Source organism: Salvelinus fontinalis, unplaced genomic scaffold (genome assembly GCF_029448725.1).
Source record: "Salvelinus fontinalis isolate EN_2023a unplaced genomic scaffold, ASM2944872v1 scaffold_0314, whole genome shotgun sequence".
Lineage (NCBI taxonomy): Eukaryota > Metazoa > Chordata > Actinopteri > Salmoniformes > Salmonidae > Salvelinus > Salvelinus fontinalis.
This window is the reverse complement of record NW_026600523.1, coordinates 1-22,500: the sequence shown is the minus strand read 5'-3', so window position 1 is coordinate 22,500 and position 22,500 is coordinate 1. Positions and strand designations below refer to the sequence as shown.

The following is a 22,500-nucleotide window of genomic DNA, read 5'->3' as shown; positions in this document are numbered from 1 at the left end:
TGTCCTCTAGGGGGGGGGGGGGTATCTAACCAGTAGTTACTGTCCTCTAGGGGGGGGGGGGTATCTAACCAGTAGTTACTGTCCTCTAGGGGGGGGGGGGTATCTAACCAGTAGTTACTGTCCTCTAGGGGGGGGGGGGTATCTAACCAGTAGTTACTGTCCTCTAGGGGGGGGGGTATCTAACAAGTAGTTACTGTCCTCTAGGGGGGGGGGTATCTAACCAGTAGTTACTGTCCTCTAGGGTGGGGGGGGGGGGGGTATCTAACCAGTAGTTACTATCCTCTAGACAGGGGGGGGGTATCTAACCAGTAGTTACTGTCCTCTAGACAGGTGGGGGGGGGGGGTATCTAACCAGTAGTTACTGTCCTCTAGGGGGGGGGGGGGCGGGGTATCTAACCAGTAGTTACTGTCCTCTAAGGGGGGGGGGGGGGGTATCTAACCAGTAGTTACTGTCCTCTAGGGGGGGGGTATCTAACCAGTAGTTACTGTCCTCTAGGGGGGGGGGTATCTAACCAGTAGTTACTGTCCTCTAGGGGGGGGGGGGTATCTAACCAGTAGTTACTGTCCTCTAGGGGGGGGGGGGTATCTAACCAGTAGTTACTGTCCTCTAGGGGGGGGAGGGGGTATCTAACCAGTAGTTACTGTCCTCTAGGGGGGGTATCTAACCAGTAGTTACTGTCCTCTAGGGGGGGGGGGGGGTATCTAACCAGTAGTTACTGTCCCCTGGGGGGGGGGGGGTATCTAACCAGTAGTTACTGTCCTCTAGGGGGGGGGTATCTAACCAGTAGTTGCTGTCCTCTATGGGGGGGGGGGGGGGTTATCTAACCAGTAGTTACTGTCCTCTAGGGGGGGGGGGGTATCTAACCAGTAGTTACTGTCCTCTAGGGGGGGGGGGGGTATCTAACCAGTAGTTACTGTCCTCTAGGGGGGGGGTATCTAACCAGTAGTTGCTGTCCTCTATGGGGGGGGGGGGGGGGGGTTATCTAACCAGTAGTTACTGTCCTCTAGGGGGGGGGGGGGTATCTAACCAGTAGTTACTGTCCTCTAGGGGGGGGGGGGGGGGGATATCTAACCAGTAGTTACTGTCCTCTAGGGGGGGGGGCTATCTAACCAGTAGTTACTGTCCTCTAGGGGGGGGGGGGGCTATCTAACCAGTAGTTACTGTCCTCTAGGGGGGGGGGGGCTATCTAACCAGTAGTTACTGTCCTCTAGGGGGGGGGGGGGGATATCTAACCAGTAGTTACTGTCCTCTAGGGGGGGGGGGGTATCTAAGTATCTAACCAGTAGTTACTGTCCTCTAGGGGGGGGGGCTATCTAACCAGTAGTTACTGTCCTCTATGGGGGGGGGGGGGGGTATCTAACCAGTAGTTACTGTCCTCTAGGGGGGGGGGGTATCTAACCAGTAGTTACTGTCCTCTAGGGGGGGGGAGGGTATCTAACCAGTAGTTACTGTCCTCTAGGGGTGGGGGGGGTATCTAACCAGTAGTTACTGTCCTCTAGGGGGGGGGGGGGTATCTAACCAGTAGCTACTGTCCTCTAGGGGGGGTATCTAACCAGTAGTTACTGTCCTCTAGGGGGGGGGGGGTATCTAACCAGTAGTTGCTGTCCTCTAGGGGGGGGGGGTATCTAACCAGTAGTTACTGTCCTCTAGGGGGGGGGGGGGGGGTGTATCTAACCAGTAGTTACTGTCCTCTAGACAGGGGGGGTATCTAACCAGTAGTTACTGTCCTCTAGGGGGGGGGTATCTAACCAGTAGTTACTGTCCTCTAGGGGGGGGGGGGGGTGTATCTAACCAGCAGTTACTGTCCTCTGGGGGGGGGGCTATCTAACCAGTAGTTACTGTCCTCTGGGGGGGGGGGGGTATCTAACCAGTAGTTACTGTCCTCTAGGGGGGGGGGGGTATCTAAGTATCTAACCAGTAGTTACTGTCCTCTAGGGGGGGGGGGGGGCTATCTAACCAGTAGTTACTGTCCTCTAGGGGGGGGGGGGAGGGTATCTAACCAGTAGTCACTGTCCTCTAGGGGTGGGGGGGGTATCTAACCAGTAGTTACTGTCCTCTAGGGAGGGGGGGGGGGTATCTAACCAGTAGTTACTGTCCTCTAGGGGGGGGGGGGGTGTATCTAACCAGTAGTTACTGTCCTCTAGACAGGGGGGGTATCTAACCAGTAGTTACTGTCCTCTAGGGGGGGGGTATCTAACCAGTAGTTACTGTCCTCTAGGGGGGGGCTATCTAACCAGTAGTTACTGTCCTCTAGGGGGGGGGGGGGGGGGGGGGGGGCTATCTAACCAGTAGTTACTGTCCTCTGGGGGGGGGGGGGGTATCTAACCAGTAGTTGCTGTCCTCTAGGGGGGGGGGGGTATCTAACCAGTAGTTACTGTCCTCTAGGGGGGGGGGGGGGGTGTATCTAACCAGCAGTTACTGTCCTCTGGGGGGGGGGCTATCTAACCAGTAGTTACTGTCCTCTGGGGGGGGGGGGGTATCTAACCAGTAGTTACTGTCCTCTAGGGGGGGGGGGGTATCTAAGTATCTAACCAGTAGTTACTGTCCTCTAGGGGGGGGGGGGGGGCTATCTAACCAGTAGTTACTGTCCTCTAGGGGGGGGGGGGGGGTATCTAACCAGTAGTTACTGTCCTCTAGGGGGGGGGGGGGAGGGTATCTAACCAGTAGTCACTGTCCTCTAGGGGTGGGGGGGGTATCTAACCAGTAGTTACTGTCCTCTAGGGAGGGGGGGGGTATCTAACCAGTAGTTACTGTCCTCTAGGGGGGGGGGGTATCTAACCAGTAGCTACTGTCCTCTAGGGGGGGTATCTAACCAGTAGTTACTGTCCTCTAGGGGGGGGGGTATCTAACCAGTAGTTACTGTCCTCTAGGGGGGGGGGGGGTGTCTAACCAGTATTTACTGTCCTCTAGGGGGGGGGGGGCTATCTAACCAGTAGTTACTGTCCCCTGGGGGGGGGGGGGTATCTAACCAGTAGTTACTGTCCTCTAGGGGGGGGGGGGGTATCAAACCAGTAGTTACTGTCCTCTAGGGGGGGGGGGTATCTAACCAGTAGTTACTATCCTCTAGACAGGGGGGGGGGGGGCTATCTAACCAGTAGTTACTATCCTCTAGACAGGGGGGGGGGGTATCTAACCAGTAGTTACTGTCCTCTAGACAGGGGGGGGGGTATCTAACCAGTAGTTACTGTCCTCTAGGGGGGGGGGGGTATCTAACCAGTAGTTACTGTCCTCTAGGGAGGGGGGGTATCTAACCAGTAGTTACTGCCCTCTAGGGGGGGGGTATCTAACCAGGAGTTACTGTCCTCTAGGGGGGGGGGGGGTATCTAACCAGTAGTTACTGTCCTCTAGGGGGGGGGGGGGTATCTAACCAGTAGTTACTGTCCTCTAGGGTGGGGGGGGGGGTATCTAACCAGTAGTTACTGTCCTCTAGGGGGGGGGGGTATCTAACCAGTAGTTACTGTCCTCTAGGGGGGGGGTATCTAACCAGTAGTTACTGTCCTCTAGACAGGTGGGGGGGGGGGGTATCTAACCAGTAGTTACTGTCCTCTAGGGGGGGGGGGGGGCGGGGTATCTAACCAGTAGTTACTGTCCTCTAAGGGGGGGGGGGGGGGTATCTAACCAGTAGTTACTGTCCTCTAGGGGGGGGGTATCTAACCAGTAGTTACTGTCCTCTAGGGGGGGGGGGGTATCTAACCAGTAGTTACTGTCCTCTAGGGGGGGGGGGTATCTAACCAGTAGTTACTGTCCTCTAGGGGGGGGGGGGGGGGGTATCTAACCAGTAGTTACTGTCCTCTAGGGGGGGGGGTATCTAACCAGTAGTTGCTGTCCTCTATGGGGGGGGGGGGTTATCTAACCAGTAGTTACTGTCCTCTAGGGGGGGGGGGGGGGTATCTAACCAGTAGTTACTGTCCTCTAGGGGGGGGGCTATCTAACCAGTAGTTACTGTCCTCTAGGGGGGGGGGGGCTATCTAACCAGTAGTTACTGTCCTCTAGGGAAGGGGGGGGGATATCTAACCAGTAGTTACTGTCCTCTAGGGGGGGGGGGGGTATCTAAGTATCTAACCAGTAGTTACTGTCCTCTAGGGGGGGGGGGCTATCTAACCAGTAGTTACTGTCCTCTAGGGGGGGGGAGGGTATCTAACCAGTAGTTACTGTCCTCTAGGGGGGGGGGGTATCTAAGTATCTAACCAGTAGTTACTGTCCTCTAGGCGGGGGGGGCTATCTAACCAGTAGTTACTGTCCTCTAGGGGGGGGGAGGGTATCTAACCAGTAGTTACTGTCCTCTAGGGGGGGGGGGGTATCTAAGTATCTAACCAGTAGTTACTGTCCTCTAGGGGGGGGGGTATCTAACCAGTAGTTGCTGTCCTCTAGGGGGGGGGGTGGTATCTAACCAGTAGTTACTGTCCTCTAGGGGGGGGGTATCTAACCAGTAGTTACTGTCCTCTAGGGGCGGGGGGGTGTATCTAACCAGTAGTTACTGTCCTCTAGGGGGGGGGGGGGTATCTAACCAGTAGTTACTGTCCTCTAGGGGGGGGGGGGGTGTATCTAACCAGTAGTTACTGTCCTCTAGACAGGGGGGGTATCTAACCAGTAGTTACTGTCCTCTAGGGGGGGGGTATCTAACCAGTAGTTACTGTCCTCTAGGGGGGGGGGGTATCTAACCAGTAGTTACTGTCCTCTAGGGGGGGGGGGGGGGTGTCTAACCAGTAGTTACTGTCCTCTAGGGGGGGGAGGGGGTATCTAACCAGTAGTTACTGTCCTCTAGGGGGGGGGGGTATCTAACCAGTAGTTACTGTCCTCTAGGGGGGGGGGGGGGTATCTAACCAGTAGTTACTGTCCTCTAGGGGGGGGGGGGTGTCTAACCAGTAGTTACTGTCCTCTAGGGGGGGGAGGGGGTATCTAACCAGTAGTTACTGTCCTCTAGGGGGGGGGGGGGTATCTAACCAGTAGTTACTGTCCTCTAGGGGGGGGGGGGTATCTAACCAGTAGTTACTGTCCTCTAGGGGGGGGGGGGTATCTAACCAGTAGTTACTATCCTCTAGACAGGGGGGGGGGGGCTATCTAACCAGTAGTTACTATCCTCTAGACAGGGGGGGGGGTATCTAACCAGTAGTTACTGTCCTCTAGACAGGGGGGGGGGGGGTATCTAACCAGTAGTTACTGTCCTCTAGGGGGGGGGGGTATCTAACCAGTAGTTACTGTCCTCTAGGGAGGGGGGGGGGGGTATCTAACCAGTAGTTACTGCCCTCTAGGGGGGGGGTATCTAACCAGGAGTTACTGTCCTCTAGGGGGGGGGGGGGGGTATCTAACCAGTAGTTACTGTCCTCTAGGGGGGGGGGTATCTAACCAGTAGTTACTGTCCTCTAGGGGGGGGGGGTATCTAACCAGTAGTTACTGTCCTCTAGGGAGGGGATGGGGGGGGTATCTAACCAGTAGTTACTGTCCTCTAGGGGGGGGGGTATCTAACCAGTAGTTACTGTCCTCTAGGGGGGGGGGGGGGGTATCTAACCAGTAGTTACTGTCCTCTAGACAGGTGGGGGGGGGGTATCTAACCAGTAGTTACTGTCCTCTAGGGGGGGGGGGGGCGGGGTATCTAACCAGTAGTTACTGTCCTCTAAGGGGGGGGGGGGGGGTATCTAACCAGTAGTTACTGTCCTCTAGGGGGGGGTATCTAACCAGTAGTTACTGTCCTCTAGGGGGGGGGGGGGGGTATCTAACCAGTAGTTACTGTCCTCTAGGGGGGGGGGGGTTATCTAACCAGTAGTTACTGTCCTCTAGGGGGGGGGGCTATCTAACCAGTAGTTACTGTCCTCTAGGGGGGGGGGGGCTATCTAGCCAGTAGTTAATGTCCTCTAGGGGGGGGGGGGGGGGTATCTAACCAGTAGTTACTGTCCTCTAGGGGGGGGGGGGGGATATCTAACCAGTAGTTACTGTCCTCTAGGGGGGGGGGGGGGGGGGTATCTAACCAGTAGTTACTGTCCTCTAGGGGGGGGGGGGGGATATCTAACCAGTAGTTACTGTCCTCTGGGGGGGGGGGGGTATCTAAGTATCTAACCAGTAGTTACTGTCCTCTAGGGGGGGGGGGCTATCTAACCAGTAGTTACTGTCCTCTAGGGGGGGGGAGGGTATCTAACCAGTAGTTACTGTCCTCTAGGGGTGGGGGGGGTATCTAACCAGTAGTTACTGTCCTCTAGGGGGGGGGGGGGGTATCTAAGTATCTAACCAGTAGTTACTGTCCTCTAGGCGGGGGGGGCTATCTAACCAGTAGTTACTGTCCTCTAGGGGGGGGGAGGGTATCTAACCAGTAGTTACTGTCCTCTAGGGGTGGGGGGGGTATCTAACCAGTAGTTACTGTCCTCTAGGGGGGGGGGGTGTATCTAACCAGTAGTTACTGTCCTCTAGGGGGGGGGGGGGGGTATCTAACCAGTAGTCACTGTCCTCTAGGGGGGGGGGGGGGGGGTGTATCTAACCAGTAGTTACTGTCCTCTAGACAGGGGGGGTATCTAACCAGTAGTTACTGTCCTCTAGGGGGGGGGTATCTAACCAGTAGTTACTGTCCTCTAGGGGGGGGGGGGGTATCTAACCAGTAGGTACTGTCCTCTAGGGGGGGGCTATCTAACCAGTAGTTACTGTCCTCTAGGGGGGGGCTATCTAACCAGCAGTTACTGTCCTCTAGGGGGGGGAGGGGGGGGGGCTATCTAACCAGTAGTTACTGTCCTCTGGGGGGGGGGGGGGGTATCTAACCAGTAGTTACTGTCCTCTAGGGGGGGGGGAGGGTATCTAACCAGTAGTTACTGTCCTCTAGGGGTGGGGGGGGTATCTAACCAGTAGTTACTGTCCTCTAGGGGGGGGGGTATCTAACCAGTAGTTACTGTCCTCTAGGGGGGGGTATCTAACCAGTAGTTACTGTCCTCTAGGGGGGGGGGGGGTGTATCTAACCAGTAGTTACTGTCCTCTAAGGGGGGGGGGGGGCGGGGGGTATCTAACCAGTAGTTACTGTCCTCTAGGGGGGGGGGGTATCTAACCAGTAGTTACTGTCCTCAGGGGGGGGGGGGGGTATCTAACCAGTAGTTGCTGTCCTCTAGGGGGGGGGGGGTATCTAACCAGTAGTTACTGTCCTCTAGGGGTGGGGGGGGTATCTAACCAGTAGTTACTGTCCTCTAGGGGGGGGGGGGGTATCTAACCAGTAGTTACTGTCCTCTAGGGGGGGGGGCTATCTAACCAGTAGTTACTGTCCTCTAGGGGGGGGGGGGGTATCTAACCAGTAGTTGCTGTCCTCTAGGGGGGGGGGGGGGGGGTATCTAACCAGTAGTTACTGTCCCCTGGGGGGGGGGGGTTATCTAACCAGTAGTTACTGTCCCCTGGGGGGGGGGGGGGTATCTAACCAGTAGTTACTGTCCCCTGGGGGGGGGGGGTGTCTAACCAGTAGTTACTGTCCTCTAGGGGGGGGTATCTAACCAGTAGTTACTGTCCTCTAGGGGGGGGGGGGGGGTATCTAACCAGTAGTTACTGTCCTCTAGGGGGGGGGGGCTATCTAACCAGTAGTTACTGTCCTCTAGGGGGGGGGAGGGTATCTAACCAGTAGTTACTGTCCTCTAGGGGTGGGGGGGGTATCTAACCAGTAGTTACTGTCCTCTAGGGGGGGGGGGGGTATCTAAGTATCTAACCAGTAGTTACTGTCCTCTAGGCGGGGGGGGCTATCTAACCAGTAGTTGCTGTCCTCTAGGGGGGGGGGGGTATCTAACCAGTAGTTACTGTCCTCTAGGGGGGGGGGGGTGTATCTAACCAGTAGTTACTGTCCTCTAGGGGGGGGGGGGGGGTATCTAACCAGTAGTCACTGTCCTCTAGGGGGGGGGGGGGGGGTGTATCTAACCAGTAGTTACTGTCCTCTAGACAGGGGGGGTATCTAACCAGTAGTTACTGTCCTCTAGGGGGGGGGTATCTAACCAGTAGTTACTGTCCTCTAGGGGGGGGGGGGGGTGTATCTAACCAGTAGTTACTGTCCTCTAGGGGGGGGGGGGGGGGGTATCTAACCAGTAGGTACTGTCCTCTAGGGGGGGGCTATCTAACCAGTAGTTACTGTCCTCTAGGGGGGGGGGCTATCTAACCAGCAGTTACTGTCCTCTAGGGGGGGGAGGGGGGGGGGCTATCTAACCAGTAGTTACTGTCCTCTGGGGGGGGGGGGGGTATCTAACCAGTAGTTACTGTCCTCTAGGGGGGGGGGGGGGGTATCTAAGTATCTAACCAGTAGTTACTGTCCTCTAGGGGGGGGGGGGGGGGGGTGTATCTAACCAGTAGTTACTGTCCTCTAGGGGGGGGGGGGGTATCTAACCAGTAGTTACTGTCCTCTAGGGGGGGGGGGGGCTATCTAACCAGTAGTTACTGTCCTCTAGGGGGGGGGGAGGGGGTATCAAACCAGTAGTTACTGTCCTCTAGGGAGGGGGGGGGGTATCTAACCAGTAGTTACTGTCCTCTAGGGGGGGGGGAGGGGGTATCAAACCAGTAGTTACTGTCCTCTAGGGGTGGGGGGGGGGTATCTAACCAGTAGTTACTGTCCTCTAGGGAGGGGGGGGGGGGTATCTAACCAGTAGTTACTGTCCTCTAGGGGGGGGGGTATCTAACCAGTAGCTACTGTCCTCTAGGGGGGGGTATCAAACCAGTAGTTACTGTCCTCTAGGGGGGGGGGGGTGTATCTAACCAGTAGTTACTGTCCTCTAAGGGGGGGGGGGGGCGGGGGGTATCTAACCAGTAGTTACTGTCCTCTAGGGGGGGGGGGGGTATCTAACCAGTAGTTACTGTCCTCTGGGGGGGGGGGGGTATCTAACCAGTAGTTGCTGTCCTCTAAGGGGGGGGGTATCTAACCAGTAGTTACTGTCCTCTAGGGGTGGGGGGGGTATCTAACCAGTAGTTACTGTCCTCTAGGGGGGGGGGGGGTATCTAACCAGTAGTTACTGTCCTCTAGGGGGGGGGCTATCTAACCAGTAGTTACTGTCCTCTAGGGGGGGGGGGGTATCTAACCAGTAGTTGCTGTCCTCTAGGGGGGGGGGGTATCTAACCAGTAGTTACTGTCCCCTGGGGGGGGGGGGGGTATCTAACCAGTAGTTACTGTCCCCTGGGGGGGGGGGGTGTCTAACCAGTAGTTACTGTCCTCTAGGGGGGGGTATCTAACCAGTAGTTACTGTCCTCTAGGGGGGGGGGGGGGTATCTAACCAGTAGTTACTGTCCTCTAGGGGGGGGGTATCTAACCAGTAGTTACTGTCCTCTAGGGGGGGGTATCTAACCAGTAGTTACTGTCCTCTAGGGGGGGGGGGGGTATCTAACCAGTAGGTACTGTCCTCTAGGGGGGGGGGGGTCTCTAACCAGTAGTTACTGTCCTCTAGGGGGGGGGCTATCTAACCAGCAGTTACTGTCCTCTAGGGGGGGGAGGGGGGGGGGCTATCTAACCAGTAGTTACTGTCCTCTGGGGGGGGGGGGGGGGGTATCTAACCAGTAGTTACTGTCCTCTAGGGGGGGGGGGGGGTATCTAAGTATCTAACCAGTAGTTACTGTCCTCTAGGGGGGGGGGGGGGGGGGGCTATCTAACCAGTAGTTACTGTCCTCTAGGGGGGGGGGAGGGTATCTAACCAGTAGTTACTGTCCTCTAGGGGTGGGGGGGGGGGTATCTAACCAGTAGTTACTGTCCTCTAGGGAGGGGGGGGGGGGGGGTATCTAACCAGTAGTTACTGTCCTCTAGGGGGGGGGTATCTAACCAGTAGCTACTGTCCTCTAGGGGGGGGTATCTAACCAGTAGTTACTGTCCTCTAGGGGGGGGGGGGTGTATCTAACCAGTAGTTACTGTCCTCTAAGGGGGGGGGGGGGCGGGGGGTATCTAACCAGTAGTTACTGTCCTCTAGGGGGGGGGGGGTATCTAACCAGTAGTTACTGTCCTCTGGGGGGAGGGGGGGTATCTAACCAGTAGTTGCTGTCCTCTAGGGGGGGGGGGGTATCTAACCAGTAGTTACTGTCCTCTAGGGGTGGGGGGGGTATCTAACCAGTAGTTACTGTCCTCTAGGGGGGGGGGGGTATCTAACCAGTAGTTAATGTCCTCTAGGGGGGGGCTATCTAACCAGTAGTTACTGTCCTCTAGGGGGGGGGGGGTATCTAACCAGTAGTTGCTGTCCTCTAGGGGGGGGGGGGGGGGGGTATCTAACCAGTAGTTACTGTCCCCTGGGGGGGGGGGGGGTTATCTAACCAGTAGTTACTGTCCCCTGGGGGGGGGGGGGGGTATCTAACCAGTAGTTACTGTCCCCTGGGGGGGGGGGGTGTCTAACCAGTAGTTACTGTCCTCTAGGGGGGGGTATCTAACCAGTAGTTACTGTCCTCTAGGGGGGGGGGGGGGTATCTAACCAGTAGTTACTGTCCTCTAGGGGGGGGGTATCTAACCAGTAGTTACTGTCCTCTAGGGGGGGGGGGGGTATCTAACCAGTAGTTACTGTCCCCTGGGGGGGGTATCTAACCAGTAGTTACTGTCCTCTAGGGGGGGGGGGGTGTATCTAACCAGTAGTTACTGTCCTCTAGGGGGGGGGGGGTATCTAACCAGTAGTTACTGTCCTCTAGGGGGGGGGGGGGGTATCTAACCAGTAGTTGCTGTCCCCTGGGGGGGGTATCTAACAAGTAGTTACTGTCCCCTGGGGGGGGGTATCTAACCAGTAGTTACTGTCCTCTAGGGGGGGGGGTATCTAACCAGTAGTTGCTGTCCTCTAGGGGGGGGGGGTATCTAACCAGTAGTTACTGTCCTCTAGGGGGGGGGGGGGGGGGGGTATCTAACCAGTAGTTACTGTCCTCTAGGGGGGGGGGGGGGGGGTATATAACCAGTAGTTGCTGCGTTCTCCTTCTTTCAGATGGCAGGTACCAGCGTTCTGGCAGGGGTTACTGATACAGGCATGGAGAGGTTCCTCACAGTCCTGACCCTAAACACACACACACACACACACACACACACACACACACACACACACACACACACACACACACACACACACACACACACACACACACACACACACACACAAAGGGAGAGAGAGAGAGGTTACTGATACAGACTGTGATACGTTCCTTCGTTATTTAACTGTATTTGACCCTGTGATGTCTGATGCTCCAGTCTGACAGTGGTAACTGTATTTGACCCTGTGATGTCTGATGCTCCAGTCTGACAGTGGTAACTGTATTTGACCCTGTGATGTCTGATGCTCCAGTCTGACAGTGGTAACTGTATTTGTCCCTGTGATGTCTGATGCTCCAGTCTGACAGTGGTAACTGCATTAAACCCTGTGATGTCTGATGCTCCAGTCTGACAGTGGTAACTGTATTTGACCCTGTGATGTCTGATGCTCCAGTCTGACAGTGGTAACTGTGATGTCTGATGCTCCAGTCTGACAGTGGTAACTGTATTTGACCCTGTGATGTCTGATGCTACAGTCTGACAGTGGTAACTGTATTTGACCCTGCGATGTCTGATGCTCCAGTCTGACAGTGGTAACTGTATTTGACCCTGTGATGTCTGATGGTCCAGTCTGACAGTGGTAACTGTATTTGACCCTGTGATGTCTGATGCTCCAGTCTGACAGTGGTAACTGTATTTGACCCTGTGATGTCTGATGCTCCAGTCTGACAGTGGTAACTGTATTTGACCCTGTGATGTCTGATGGTCCAGTCTGACAGTGGTAACTGTATTTGACCCTGTGATGTCTGATGCTCCAGTCTGACAGTGGTAACTGTAGTTGACCCTGTGATGTCTGATGCTCCAGTCTGACAGTGGTAACTGTATTTGACCCTGTGATGTCTGATGCTCCAGTCTGACAGTGGTAACTGTATTTGACCCTGTGATGTCTGATGCTCCAGTCTGACAGTGGTAACTGTATTTGACCCTGTGATGTCTGATGCTCCAGTCTGACAGTGGTAACTGTATTTGACCCTGTGATGTCTGATGGTCCAGTCTGACAGTGGTAACTGTATTTGACCCTGTGATGTCTGATGCTCCAGTCTGACAGTGGTAACTGTATTTGACCCTGTGATGTCTGATCGTCCAGTCTGACAGTGGTAACTTTATTTGACCCTGTGATGTCTGATGCTCCAGTCTGACAGTGGTAACTGTATTTGACCCTGTGATGTCTGATGCTCCAGTCTGACAGTGGTAACTGTATTTGACCCTGTGATGTCTGATGCTCCAGTCTGACAGTGGTAACTGTATTTGACCCTGTGATGTCTGATGCTCCAGTCTGACAGTGGTAACTGTATTTGACCCTGTGATGTCTGATGCTCCAGTCTGACAGTGGTAACTGTATTAAACCCTGTGATGTCTGATGCTCCAGTCTGACAGTGGTAACTGTATTTGACCCTGTGATGTCTGATGCTCCAGTCTGACAGTGGTAACTGTATTAAACCCTGTGATGTCTGATGCTCCAGTCTGACAGTGGTAACTGTATTTGACCCTGTGATGTCTGATGCTCCAGTCTGACAGTGGTAACTGTGATGTCTGATGCTCCAGTCTGACAGTGGTAACTGTATTTGACCCTGTGATGTCTGATGCTCCAGTCTGACAGTGGTAACTGTATTTGACCCTGTGATGTCTGATGCTCCAGTCTGACAGTGGTAACTGTATTTGACCCTGTGATGTCTGATGCTCCAGTCTGACAGTGGTAACTGTATTTGACCCTGTGATGTCTGATGCTCCAGTCTGACAGTGGTAACTGTATTTGACCCTGTGGTGTCTGATGCTCCAGTCTGACAGTGGTAACTGTATTTGACCCTGTGATGTCTGATGCTCCAGTCTGACAGTGGTAACTGTATTTGACCCTGTGATGTCTGATGCTCCAGTCTGACAGTGGTAACTGTATTTGACCCTGTGATGTCTGATGCTCCAGTCTGACAGTGGTAACTGTATTTGACCCTGTGATGTCTGATGCTCCAGTCTGACAGTGGTAACTGTATTTGACCCTGTGATGTCTGATGCTCCAGTCTGACAGTGGTATCTGTATTTGACCCTGTGATGTCTGATGCTCCAGTCTGACAGTGGTATCTGTATTTGACCCTGTGATGTCTGACACTTAGACTCTTCTCCAATCACAGAGACAAGAAAGAAGTCCCACATGCCTACCATGGGTGGCAGCTACAGTCTGTCAGGGTCGAGGGTTGGAGGTCAGAGGTCGGGGCCAGTTCCATGAATCTGTAGGTGGCAGCTACAGTCTGTCAGGGTCTAGGGTTGGAGGTCAGAGGTCGGGGTCAGTACCATGAATCTGTAGGTGGCAGCTACAGTCTGTCAGGGTCGAGGGTTGGAGGTCAGAGGTCAGGGTCAGTACCTTGAATCCGTAGGGGCAGCTACAGCGGTAGAAGGTGACGGGGTGGTTGGAGCAGGTACCGTCGTTGTGACAGGGGTTGGAGAGACACGGCTCGCACTTCGCCTGGATACTCACATCTAGAGGACCTGCGTAGAGACACAGAAATAGATTTCAAACTCAAAGCGGTGGCCATTAGTCATTGATACAACAAACACAGCCACACACACATATATATATATATACAGTACAACACACATATATACTGTACATACCTACATACAAACATATATACTGTACATACCTACATACAAACATATATACTGTACATACCTACATACACACATATATACTGTACATACCTACATACATACATATATACTGTACATACCTACATACACACATATATACTGTACATACCTACATACACACATATATACTGTACATACCTACATACACACATATATACTGTACATACCTACATACACACATATATACTGTACATACCTACATACACACATATATACTGTACATACCTACATACAAACATATATACTGTACATACCTACATACACACATATACACTGTACATACCTACATACACACATATATACTGTACATACCTACATACACACATATATACTGTACATACCTACATACACACATATATACTGTACATACCTACATACATACATATATACTGTACATACCTACATTCTTTAGACAAGGGCCCTATTCCCTATATAGTGAACTACTTTAGACCAGAGCCCTACTCCCAATATAGTGCACTACTATAGACCAGAGCCCTATTCTCTATATAGTGCACTACTATAGACCAGGGCCCTATTCCCTATATAGTGCACTACTTTAGACCAGAGCCCTATTCCCTATATAGTACACTACTTTAGACCAGAGCCATATTCCCTACGTAGTACACTACTTTAGACGAGAGCCCTATTCCCTACGTAGTGCACTACTTTAGACCAGAGCCCTATTCCCTATATAGTACACTACTTTAGACCAGAGCCCTACTCCCTATATAGTGCACTACTTTAGATGTATTAGTATGGAGGTCTACACACTGGATGCTGATTGGTTCACAACAGTATGGAGGTCTACACACTGGAGGCTGATTGGTTCATAACAGTATGGAGGTCTACACACTGGAGGCTGATTGGTTCATAACAGTATGGAGGTCTACACACTAGAGGCTGATTGGTTCATAACAGTATCGAGGTCTACACAGTGGAGGCTGATTGGTTCATAACAGTATGGAGGTCTACACACTAGAGGCTGATTGGTTCACAACAGTATGGAGGTCTACACACTGGAGGCTGATTGGTTCATAACAGTATGGAGGTCTACACACTGGAGGCTGATTGGTTCATAACAGTATGGAGGTCTACACGCTAGAGGATGATTGGTTCATAACAGTATGGAGTTCTACACACTGGAGGCTGATTGGTTCATAACAGTATGGAGGTCTACACGCTAGAGGCTGATTGGTTCATAACAGTATGGAGGTCTACACACTGGAGGCTGATTGGTTCATAACAGTATGGAGGTCTACACACTGGAGGCTGATTGGTTCATAACAGTATGGAGGTCTACACACTGGAGGCTGATTGGTTCATAACAGTATGGAGGTCTACACACTGGGACTGACAGAGGAGAGAGAGGAGCATTCAGGTCAGAGGTCAGGGATCAGGCACTGGGCTGGGATTGGCTGAAGGACTTGGGGAGGCGGGACCAAGGGGGTAGTACTCGAATGTGATTGGCTACATTACCTGGCACGAGAAAACCACAAGGCCCGGGGACGTCTACAACGTTGTCAATCAAACCAGGAAGATATTACTCATATGTTAATAAAAAAATATGAGATGTTTTGAATGTTTTAATAATGAACTTTATAGACTGTTAATGTTTTTATAATGAACTTTACAGACTGTTAATGTTTTTATAATGAACTTTATAGACTGTTAATGTTTTTATAATTAACTTTATAGACTGTTAATGTTATAATAATTAACTTTATAGACTGGTAATGTTTTTATAATTAACTTTATAGACTGTTAATGTTTTTATAATTAACTTTATAGACTGTTAATGTTTTAATAATTAACTTTATAGACTGTTAATGTTTTTATAATTAACTTTATAGACTGTTAATGTTTTTATAAGGAACTTTATAGACTGTTAATGTTTTTATAAGGAACTTTATAGACTGGTAATGTTTTAATAATTAACTTTATAGACTGTTAATGTTTTTATAATTAACTTTATAGACTGTTAATGTTTTTATAAGGAACTTTATAGACTGTGTATTTTTAGTCCACTAGTTGGTGGACTACAATATCTATGGAAACCTGTGGACTCCTTTAAGAGCACTTCGCAAGTGTGTGTGATTATGTGTGTGTGTGTGTGTGTGTGTGTGTGTGTGTGTGTGTGTGTGTGTGTGTGTGTGTGTGTGTGTGTGTATGTGTGTATGTGTGTGTGATTGTGTGTAAGTGTGTGTGTGTGTATAAGATGTGTGTCTATAAGGTGTGTGTGTGTGTGTATAGTGTGTGTGTGTATAGTGTGTGTGTGTGTGTCTATAAGGTGTGTGTGTGTATAGTGTGTGTGTGTGTCTATAAGGTGTGTGTGTGTATAGTGTGTGTGTGTGTGTATAGTGTGTGTATGTGTATAGTGTGTGTGTGTGTGTGTATAGTGTGTGTGTGTCTATAAGGTGTGTTACCTGTGCAGGTGAACTTCTTGGACGGTGTGGTCAGCAGTAGTTTATCTGTCATGTCTCCAGGGCCGGCACAACGGGCGATACCAGGCTCCTTATACCCACTCTTCACCCAGTCAGACAGCCACTGCATCCTACAGTCACAATACAGGGGGTTGGCCCCCAGAGCCCTGCGCACACACACACACACACACACACACACACACACACACACACACACACACACACACACACACACACACACACACACACACACACACACACACACACACACACACACACACACACACACACACACACACACACACAGTTTAATCGTGTATAGTGTTGAGTCATCCACATACAGAGACACTCTGGCTTTACTCAAAGCCCGGGGCAGGTCACTAGTAAAGATTGAAAAAAGTAAGGGGCCTAGACAGCTGCCCTGAGGAATGCCTGATTCTACCTGGATTACGTTGGAGAGGCTTCCATTAAAGAACACCCTCTGTGTTCTGTTAGACAGGTAACTCTTCAGACACATTATAGCAGGGGGTGTAAAGCCATAACACGTAGGTTTTTCCAGCAGCAGACTACGATCGATAACGTCAAAAGCCGCACTGAAGTCTAACAAAACAGCTCCCACAATCTTTTTTTTACAATTCTAAATGTCTCTCAGCCAATCATCAGTCGGGCGGCAGCGTAGCCTAGTGGGTTAGAGCGTTGGACCAGTAACCAGCAGGTAACCTAGTGGTTAGAGCGTTGGACTAGTAACCGAAATGGTTGCAAGATCGAATCCCCCCGAGCTGACAAGGTAAAAATCTGTCGTTCTGCCCCCTGAACAAGGCAGTTAACCCACTGTTCCCCGGTAGGCCGTCATTGAAAATAAGAATTTGTTCTAAACTGACTTGCCTAGTTACATAAAGGTTAAATAAAGGTTAAATAAGTAACGTTTGTGTACGTGCTGTGCTTAATGAATGTCCTTCCCTGTAAGCTGAACATCTGTTGTTCATTTGTTTCCTGTTCTGTATCTGATCAAACACCATGTAACAGGCTGATTGGTCGGCTGTTTGAGCCAGTAAAGGGAGCTTTTACTATTCTTGGGTAGAGGAATGACTTTAGCTTCCCTCCAGGCCTAGTAGGCTTAGATTGTACAGACGGCCAATAGGAGTGGCGATATCGTCCGCTATTATCCCGAGGGAACACTCTTTCCTATAGGCTTAGATTGAACAGATGGCCAATAGGAGTGGCGATATCGTCCGCTATTATCCCGAGGGAACACTCTTTCCTATAGGCTTAGATTGAACAGATGGCCAATAGGAGTGGCGATATCGTCCGTTATTATCCCGAGGGAACACTCTTTCCTATAGGCTTAGATTGAACAGACGGCCAATAGGAGTGGCGATATCGTCCGCTATTATCCTGAGGGAACACTCTTTCCTATAGGCTTAGATTGAACAGACGGCCAATAGGAGTGGCGATATCGTCCGTTATTATCCCGAGGGAACACTCTTTCCTATAGGCTTAGATTGTACAGACGGCCAATAGGAGTGGCGATATCGTCCGCTATTATCCTAATTAATTATGACTAATTATCGGTAATTTTCCATCCAAGTGATCAGACCCAGGTGGCTTGTCGTTGTTGTACAGACAACAATGAGTGGTGTGTGCATGCGTTTGTGTTACTCACAGGTGAGAGAGCGAGGCCAGGTCTTTGAAAGCTCCCTCCGGTACCACAGATATGTCATTTCCATGGAGAGACCTACAGACACACAACAACAGGTTACCGTGGACACCTACAGACACACAACAACAGGTTACCGTGGACACCTACAGACACACAACAACAGGTTACCATGGACACCTACAGACACACAACAACAGGCTAGCATGGAGACCTACAAACACAAAACAACATGTTACCATGGATACATACAAACACAAAACAACAGTTTACCGTGGATACCTACAGACACACGGCCACAAGTTGCCATGGAGACACACAGATATGAAACAACAAGTTACCATGGTAACACACAGACATGAAACAACAGGTTACCATGGAGATACACAGACGGGAAACAACAGGTTACCATGGAGACACACAGACATGAAACAACAGGTTACCATGGAGACATACAGACACGAAACAACAGGTTACCATGGAGAAACACAGACGGGAAACAACAGGTTACCATGGAGACACACAGACACGAAACAACCGGTTACCATGGAGACCAACAGACACACAACGACAGGTCATCTAGTTCCATAGATACCACGGATACTCACAGTAACCGTAGAGACTTGAGTCCATCGAAGGCCCTGACTGGTATACACCTCAAACGGTTGTAGCTTAGGATTCTACACACACAGAGACACGTTAAAACACACACAGAGACACGTTAAAACCCACTACAGACACCCTGTTACAATGTTGACGTTTAGAGACGGGTTAAAACCCACTACAGACACCACCCTGTTACACTGTTGACGTTTAGAGACGGGTTAAAACACACTACAGACACCCTGTTACACTGTTGACGTTTAGAGACAGGTTAAAACCCCACTACAGACACCACCCTGTTACAATGTTGACGTTTAGAGACGGGTTAAAACACACTACAGACACCACCCTGTTACACTGTTGACGTTTAGAGACGGGTTAAAACCCCACTACAGACACCACCCTGTTACACTGTTGACGTTTAGAGACGGGTTAAAACACACTACAGACACCACCCTGTTACACTGTTGACGTTTAGAGACAGGTTAAAACCCACTACAGACACCACCCTGTTACACTGTTGACGTTTAGAGACGGGTTAAAACACACTACAGACACCACCCTGTTACACTGTTGACGTTTAGAGACGGGTTAAAACCCACTACAGACACCACCCTGTTACACTGTTGACGTTTAGAGACGGGTTAAAACACACTACAGACACCACCCTGTTACACTGTTGACGTTTAGAGACAGGTTAAAACCCCACTACAGACACCACCCTGTTACACTGTTGACGTTTAGAGACGGGTTAAAACCCCACTACAGACACCACCCTGTTACACTGTTGACGTTTAGAGACGGGTTAAAACACACTACAGACACCACCCTGTTACACTGTTGACGTTTAGAGACAGGTTAAAACCCCACTACAGACACCACCCTGTTACACTGTTGACGTTTAGAGACAGGTTAAAACCCCACTACAGACACCACCCTGTTACACTGTTGACGTTTAGAGACGGGTTAAAACCCCACTACAGACACCCTGTTACACTGTTGACGTTTAGAGACGGGTTAAAACACACTACAGACACCACCCTGTTACACTGTTGACGTTTAGAGACGGGTTAAAACCCCACTACAGACACCACCCTGTTACACTGTTGACGTTTAGAGACAGGTTAAAACCCACTACAGACACCACCCTGTTACACTGTTGACGTTTAGAGACAGGTTAAAACCCCACTACAGACACCACCCTGTTACACTGTTGACGTTTAGAGACGGGTTAAAACACACTACAGACACCACCCTGTTACACTGTTGACGTTTAGAGACAGGTTAAAACCCACTACAGACACCACCCTGTTACACTGTTGACGTTTAGAGACAGGTTAAAACCCCACTACAGACACCACCCTGTTACACTGTTGACGTTTAGAGACGGGTTAAAACCCCACTACAGACACCACCCTGTTACACTGTTGACGTTTAGAGACAGGTTAAAACCCCACTACAGACACCACCCTGTTACACTGTTGACGTTTAGAGACGGGTTAAAACCCACTACAGACACCACCCTGTTACAATGTTGACGTTTAGAGACGGGTTAAAACACACTACAGACACCACCCTGTTACACTGTTGACGTTTAGAGACGGGTTAAAACACACTACAGACACCCTGTTACACTGTTGACGTTTAGAGACAGGTTAAAACCCCACTACAGACACCATCCTGTTACACTGTTGACGTTTAGAGACGGGTTAAAACCCACTACAGACACCATCCTGTTACACTGTTGACGTTTAGAGACAGGTTAAAACCCACTACAGACACCACCCTGTTACACTGTTGACGTTTAGAGACAGGTTAAAACACACTACAGACACCCTGTTACACTGTTGACGTTTAGAGACAGGTTAAAACCCCACTACAGACACCACCCTGTTACACTGTTGCCGTTTAGAGACAGGTTAAAACCCACTACAGACACCACCCTGTTACACTGTTGACGTTTAGAGACGGGTTAAAACACACTACAGACACCCTGTTACACTGTTGACGTTTAGAGACGGGTTAAAACACACTACAGACACCCTGTTACACTGTTGACGTTTAGAGACGGGTTAAAACCCACTACAGACACCACCCTGTTACACTGTTGACGTTTAGAGACGGGTTAAAACCCCACTACAGACACCCTGTTACACTGTTGACGTTTAGAGACGGGTTAAAACCCCACTACAGACACCACCCTGTTACACTGTTGCCGTTTAGAGACAGGTTAAAACCCACTACAGACACCACCCTGTTACACTGTTGACGTTTAGAGACGGGTTAAAACACACTACAGACACCCTGTTACACTGTTGACGTTTAGAGACGGGTTAAAACACACTACAGACACCCTGTTACACTGTTGACGTTTAGAGACGGGTTAAAACACACTACAGACACCCTGTTACACTGTTGACGTTTAGAGACAGGTTAAAACCCACTACAGACACCACCCTGTTACACTGTTGACGTTTAGAGACAGGTTAAAACCCCACTACAGACACCACCCTGTTACACTGTTGACGTTTAGAGACAGGTTAAAACCCCACTACAGACACCACCCTGTTACACTGTTGACGTTTAGAGACAGGTTAAAACCCACTACAGACACCACCCTGTTACACTGTTGACGTTTAGAGACGGGTTAAAACACACTACAGACACCACCCTGTTACACTGTTGACGTTTAGAGACGGGTTAAAACCCCACTACAGACACCACCCTGTTACACTGTTGACGTTTAGAGACGGGTTAAAACCCACTACAGACACCACCCTGTTACACTGTTGACGTTTAGAGACGGGTTAAAACCCACTACAGACACCCTGTTACACTGTTGACGTTTAGAGACAGGTTAAAACCCACTACAGACACCACCCTGTTACACTGTTGACGTTTAGAGACAGGTTAAAACCCCACTACAGACACCACCCTGTTACACTGTTGACGTTTAGAGACGGGTTAAAACACACTACAGACACCCTGTTACACTGTTGACGTTTAGAGACGGGTTAAAACCCCACTACAGACACCACCCTGTTACACTGTTGACGTTTAGAGACGGGTTAAAACACACTACAGACACCCTGTTACACTGTTGACGTTTAGAGACGGGTTAAAACCCACACAGAGACACGTTAAAACACACACAGAGACACGTTAAAACACACACAGAGACACGTTAAAACACACACAGAGACACGTTAAAACCCACTACAGACACCACCCTGTTACACTGTTGACGTTTAGAGACGGGTTAAAACCCACTACAGACACCACCCTGTTACACTGTTGACGTTTAGAGACAGGTTAAAACCCACTACAGACACCACCCTGTTACAATGTTGACGTTTAGAGACGGGTTAAAACCCCACTACAGACACCACCCTGTTACACTGTTGACGTTTAGAGACGGGTTAAAACACACTACAGACACCACCCTGTTACAATGTTGACGTTTAGAGACGGGTTAAAACACACTACAGACATCCTGTTACACTGTTGACGTTTAGAGACAGGTTAAAACCCACTACAGACACCACCCTGTTACACTGTTGACGTTTAGAGACGGGTTAAAACACACTACAGACACCCTGTTACACTGTTGACGTTTAGAGACGGGTTAAAACCCCACTACAGACACCACCCTGTTACACTGTTGACGTTTAGAGACGGGTTAAAACACACTACAGACACCACCCTGTTACACTGTTGACGTTTAGAGACGGGTTAAAACCCCACTACAGACACCACCCTGTTACACTGTTGACGTTTAGAGACGGGTTAAAACCCCACTACAGACACAACCCTGTTACAATGTTGACGTTTAGAGACAGGTTAAAACCCCACTACAGACACAACCCTGTTACAATGTTGACGTTTAGAGACGGGTTAAAACACACTACAGACACCACCCTTCCTCTCTCCCTCCTCTCACATATAGTCAGCAGACTCACAGTGTCAGTAGTTCTGTCATGTTACTCAGGCTGTAGTTGGACAGCGTGCCCCCCCCCCCCCCCCCAACCCCCCCACAGAGACATATAGTCAGCAGACTCACAGTGTCAGTAGTTCTGTCATGTTACTCAGGCTGTAGTTGGACAGCGTGCCCCCCCCCCCCCCCCAACCCCCCCCACAGAGACATATAGTCAGCAGACTCACAGTGTCAGTAGTTCTGTCATGTTACTCAGGCTGT

The 22,500-nt window shown here is 50.7% G+C and overlaps 1 protein-coding gene across 1 annotated transcript in view; it reads right to left on the bottom strand.

Moving 5' to 3' along the window:
- Positions 1 to 22,313, bottom strand: part of LOC129845469 (slit homolog 2 protein-like) — a gene marked incomplete at its 5' end in the record, with an annotated part of 58,931 nt that extends 36,618 nt beyond the window's left edge. The window contains 6 exon segments of the mRNA XM_055913415.1: positions 10,853 to 10,950; positions 13,339 to 13,463; positions 16,049 to 16,212; positions 17,709 to 17,780; positions 18,311 to 18,382; positions 22,265 to 22,313. Coding sequence (XP_055769390.1) covers positions 10,853 to 10,950; positions 13,339 to 13,463; positions 16,049 to 16,212; positions 17,709 to 17,780; positions 18,311 to 18,382; positions 22,265 to 22,313 — 580 coding nt within the window.
- Positions 22,314 to 22,500: the final 187 nt, after the last annotated feature.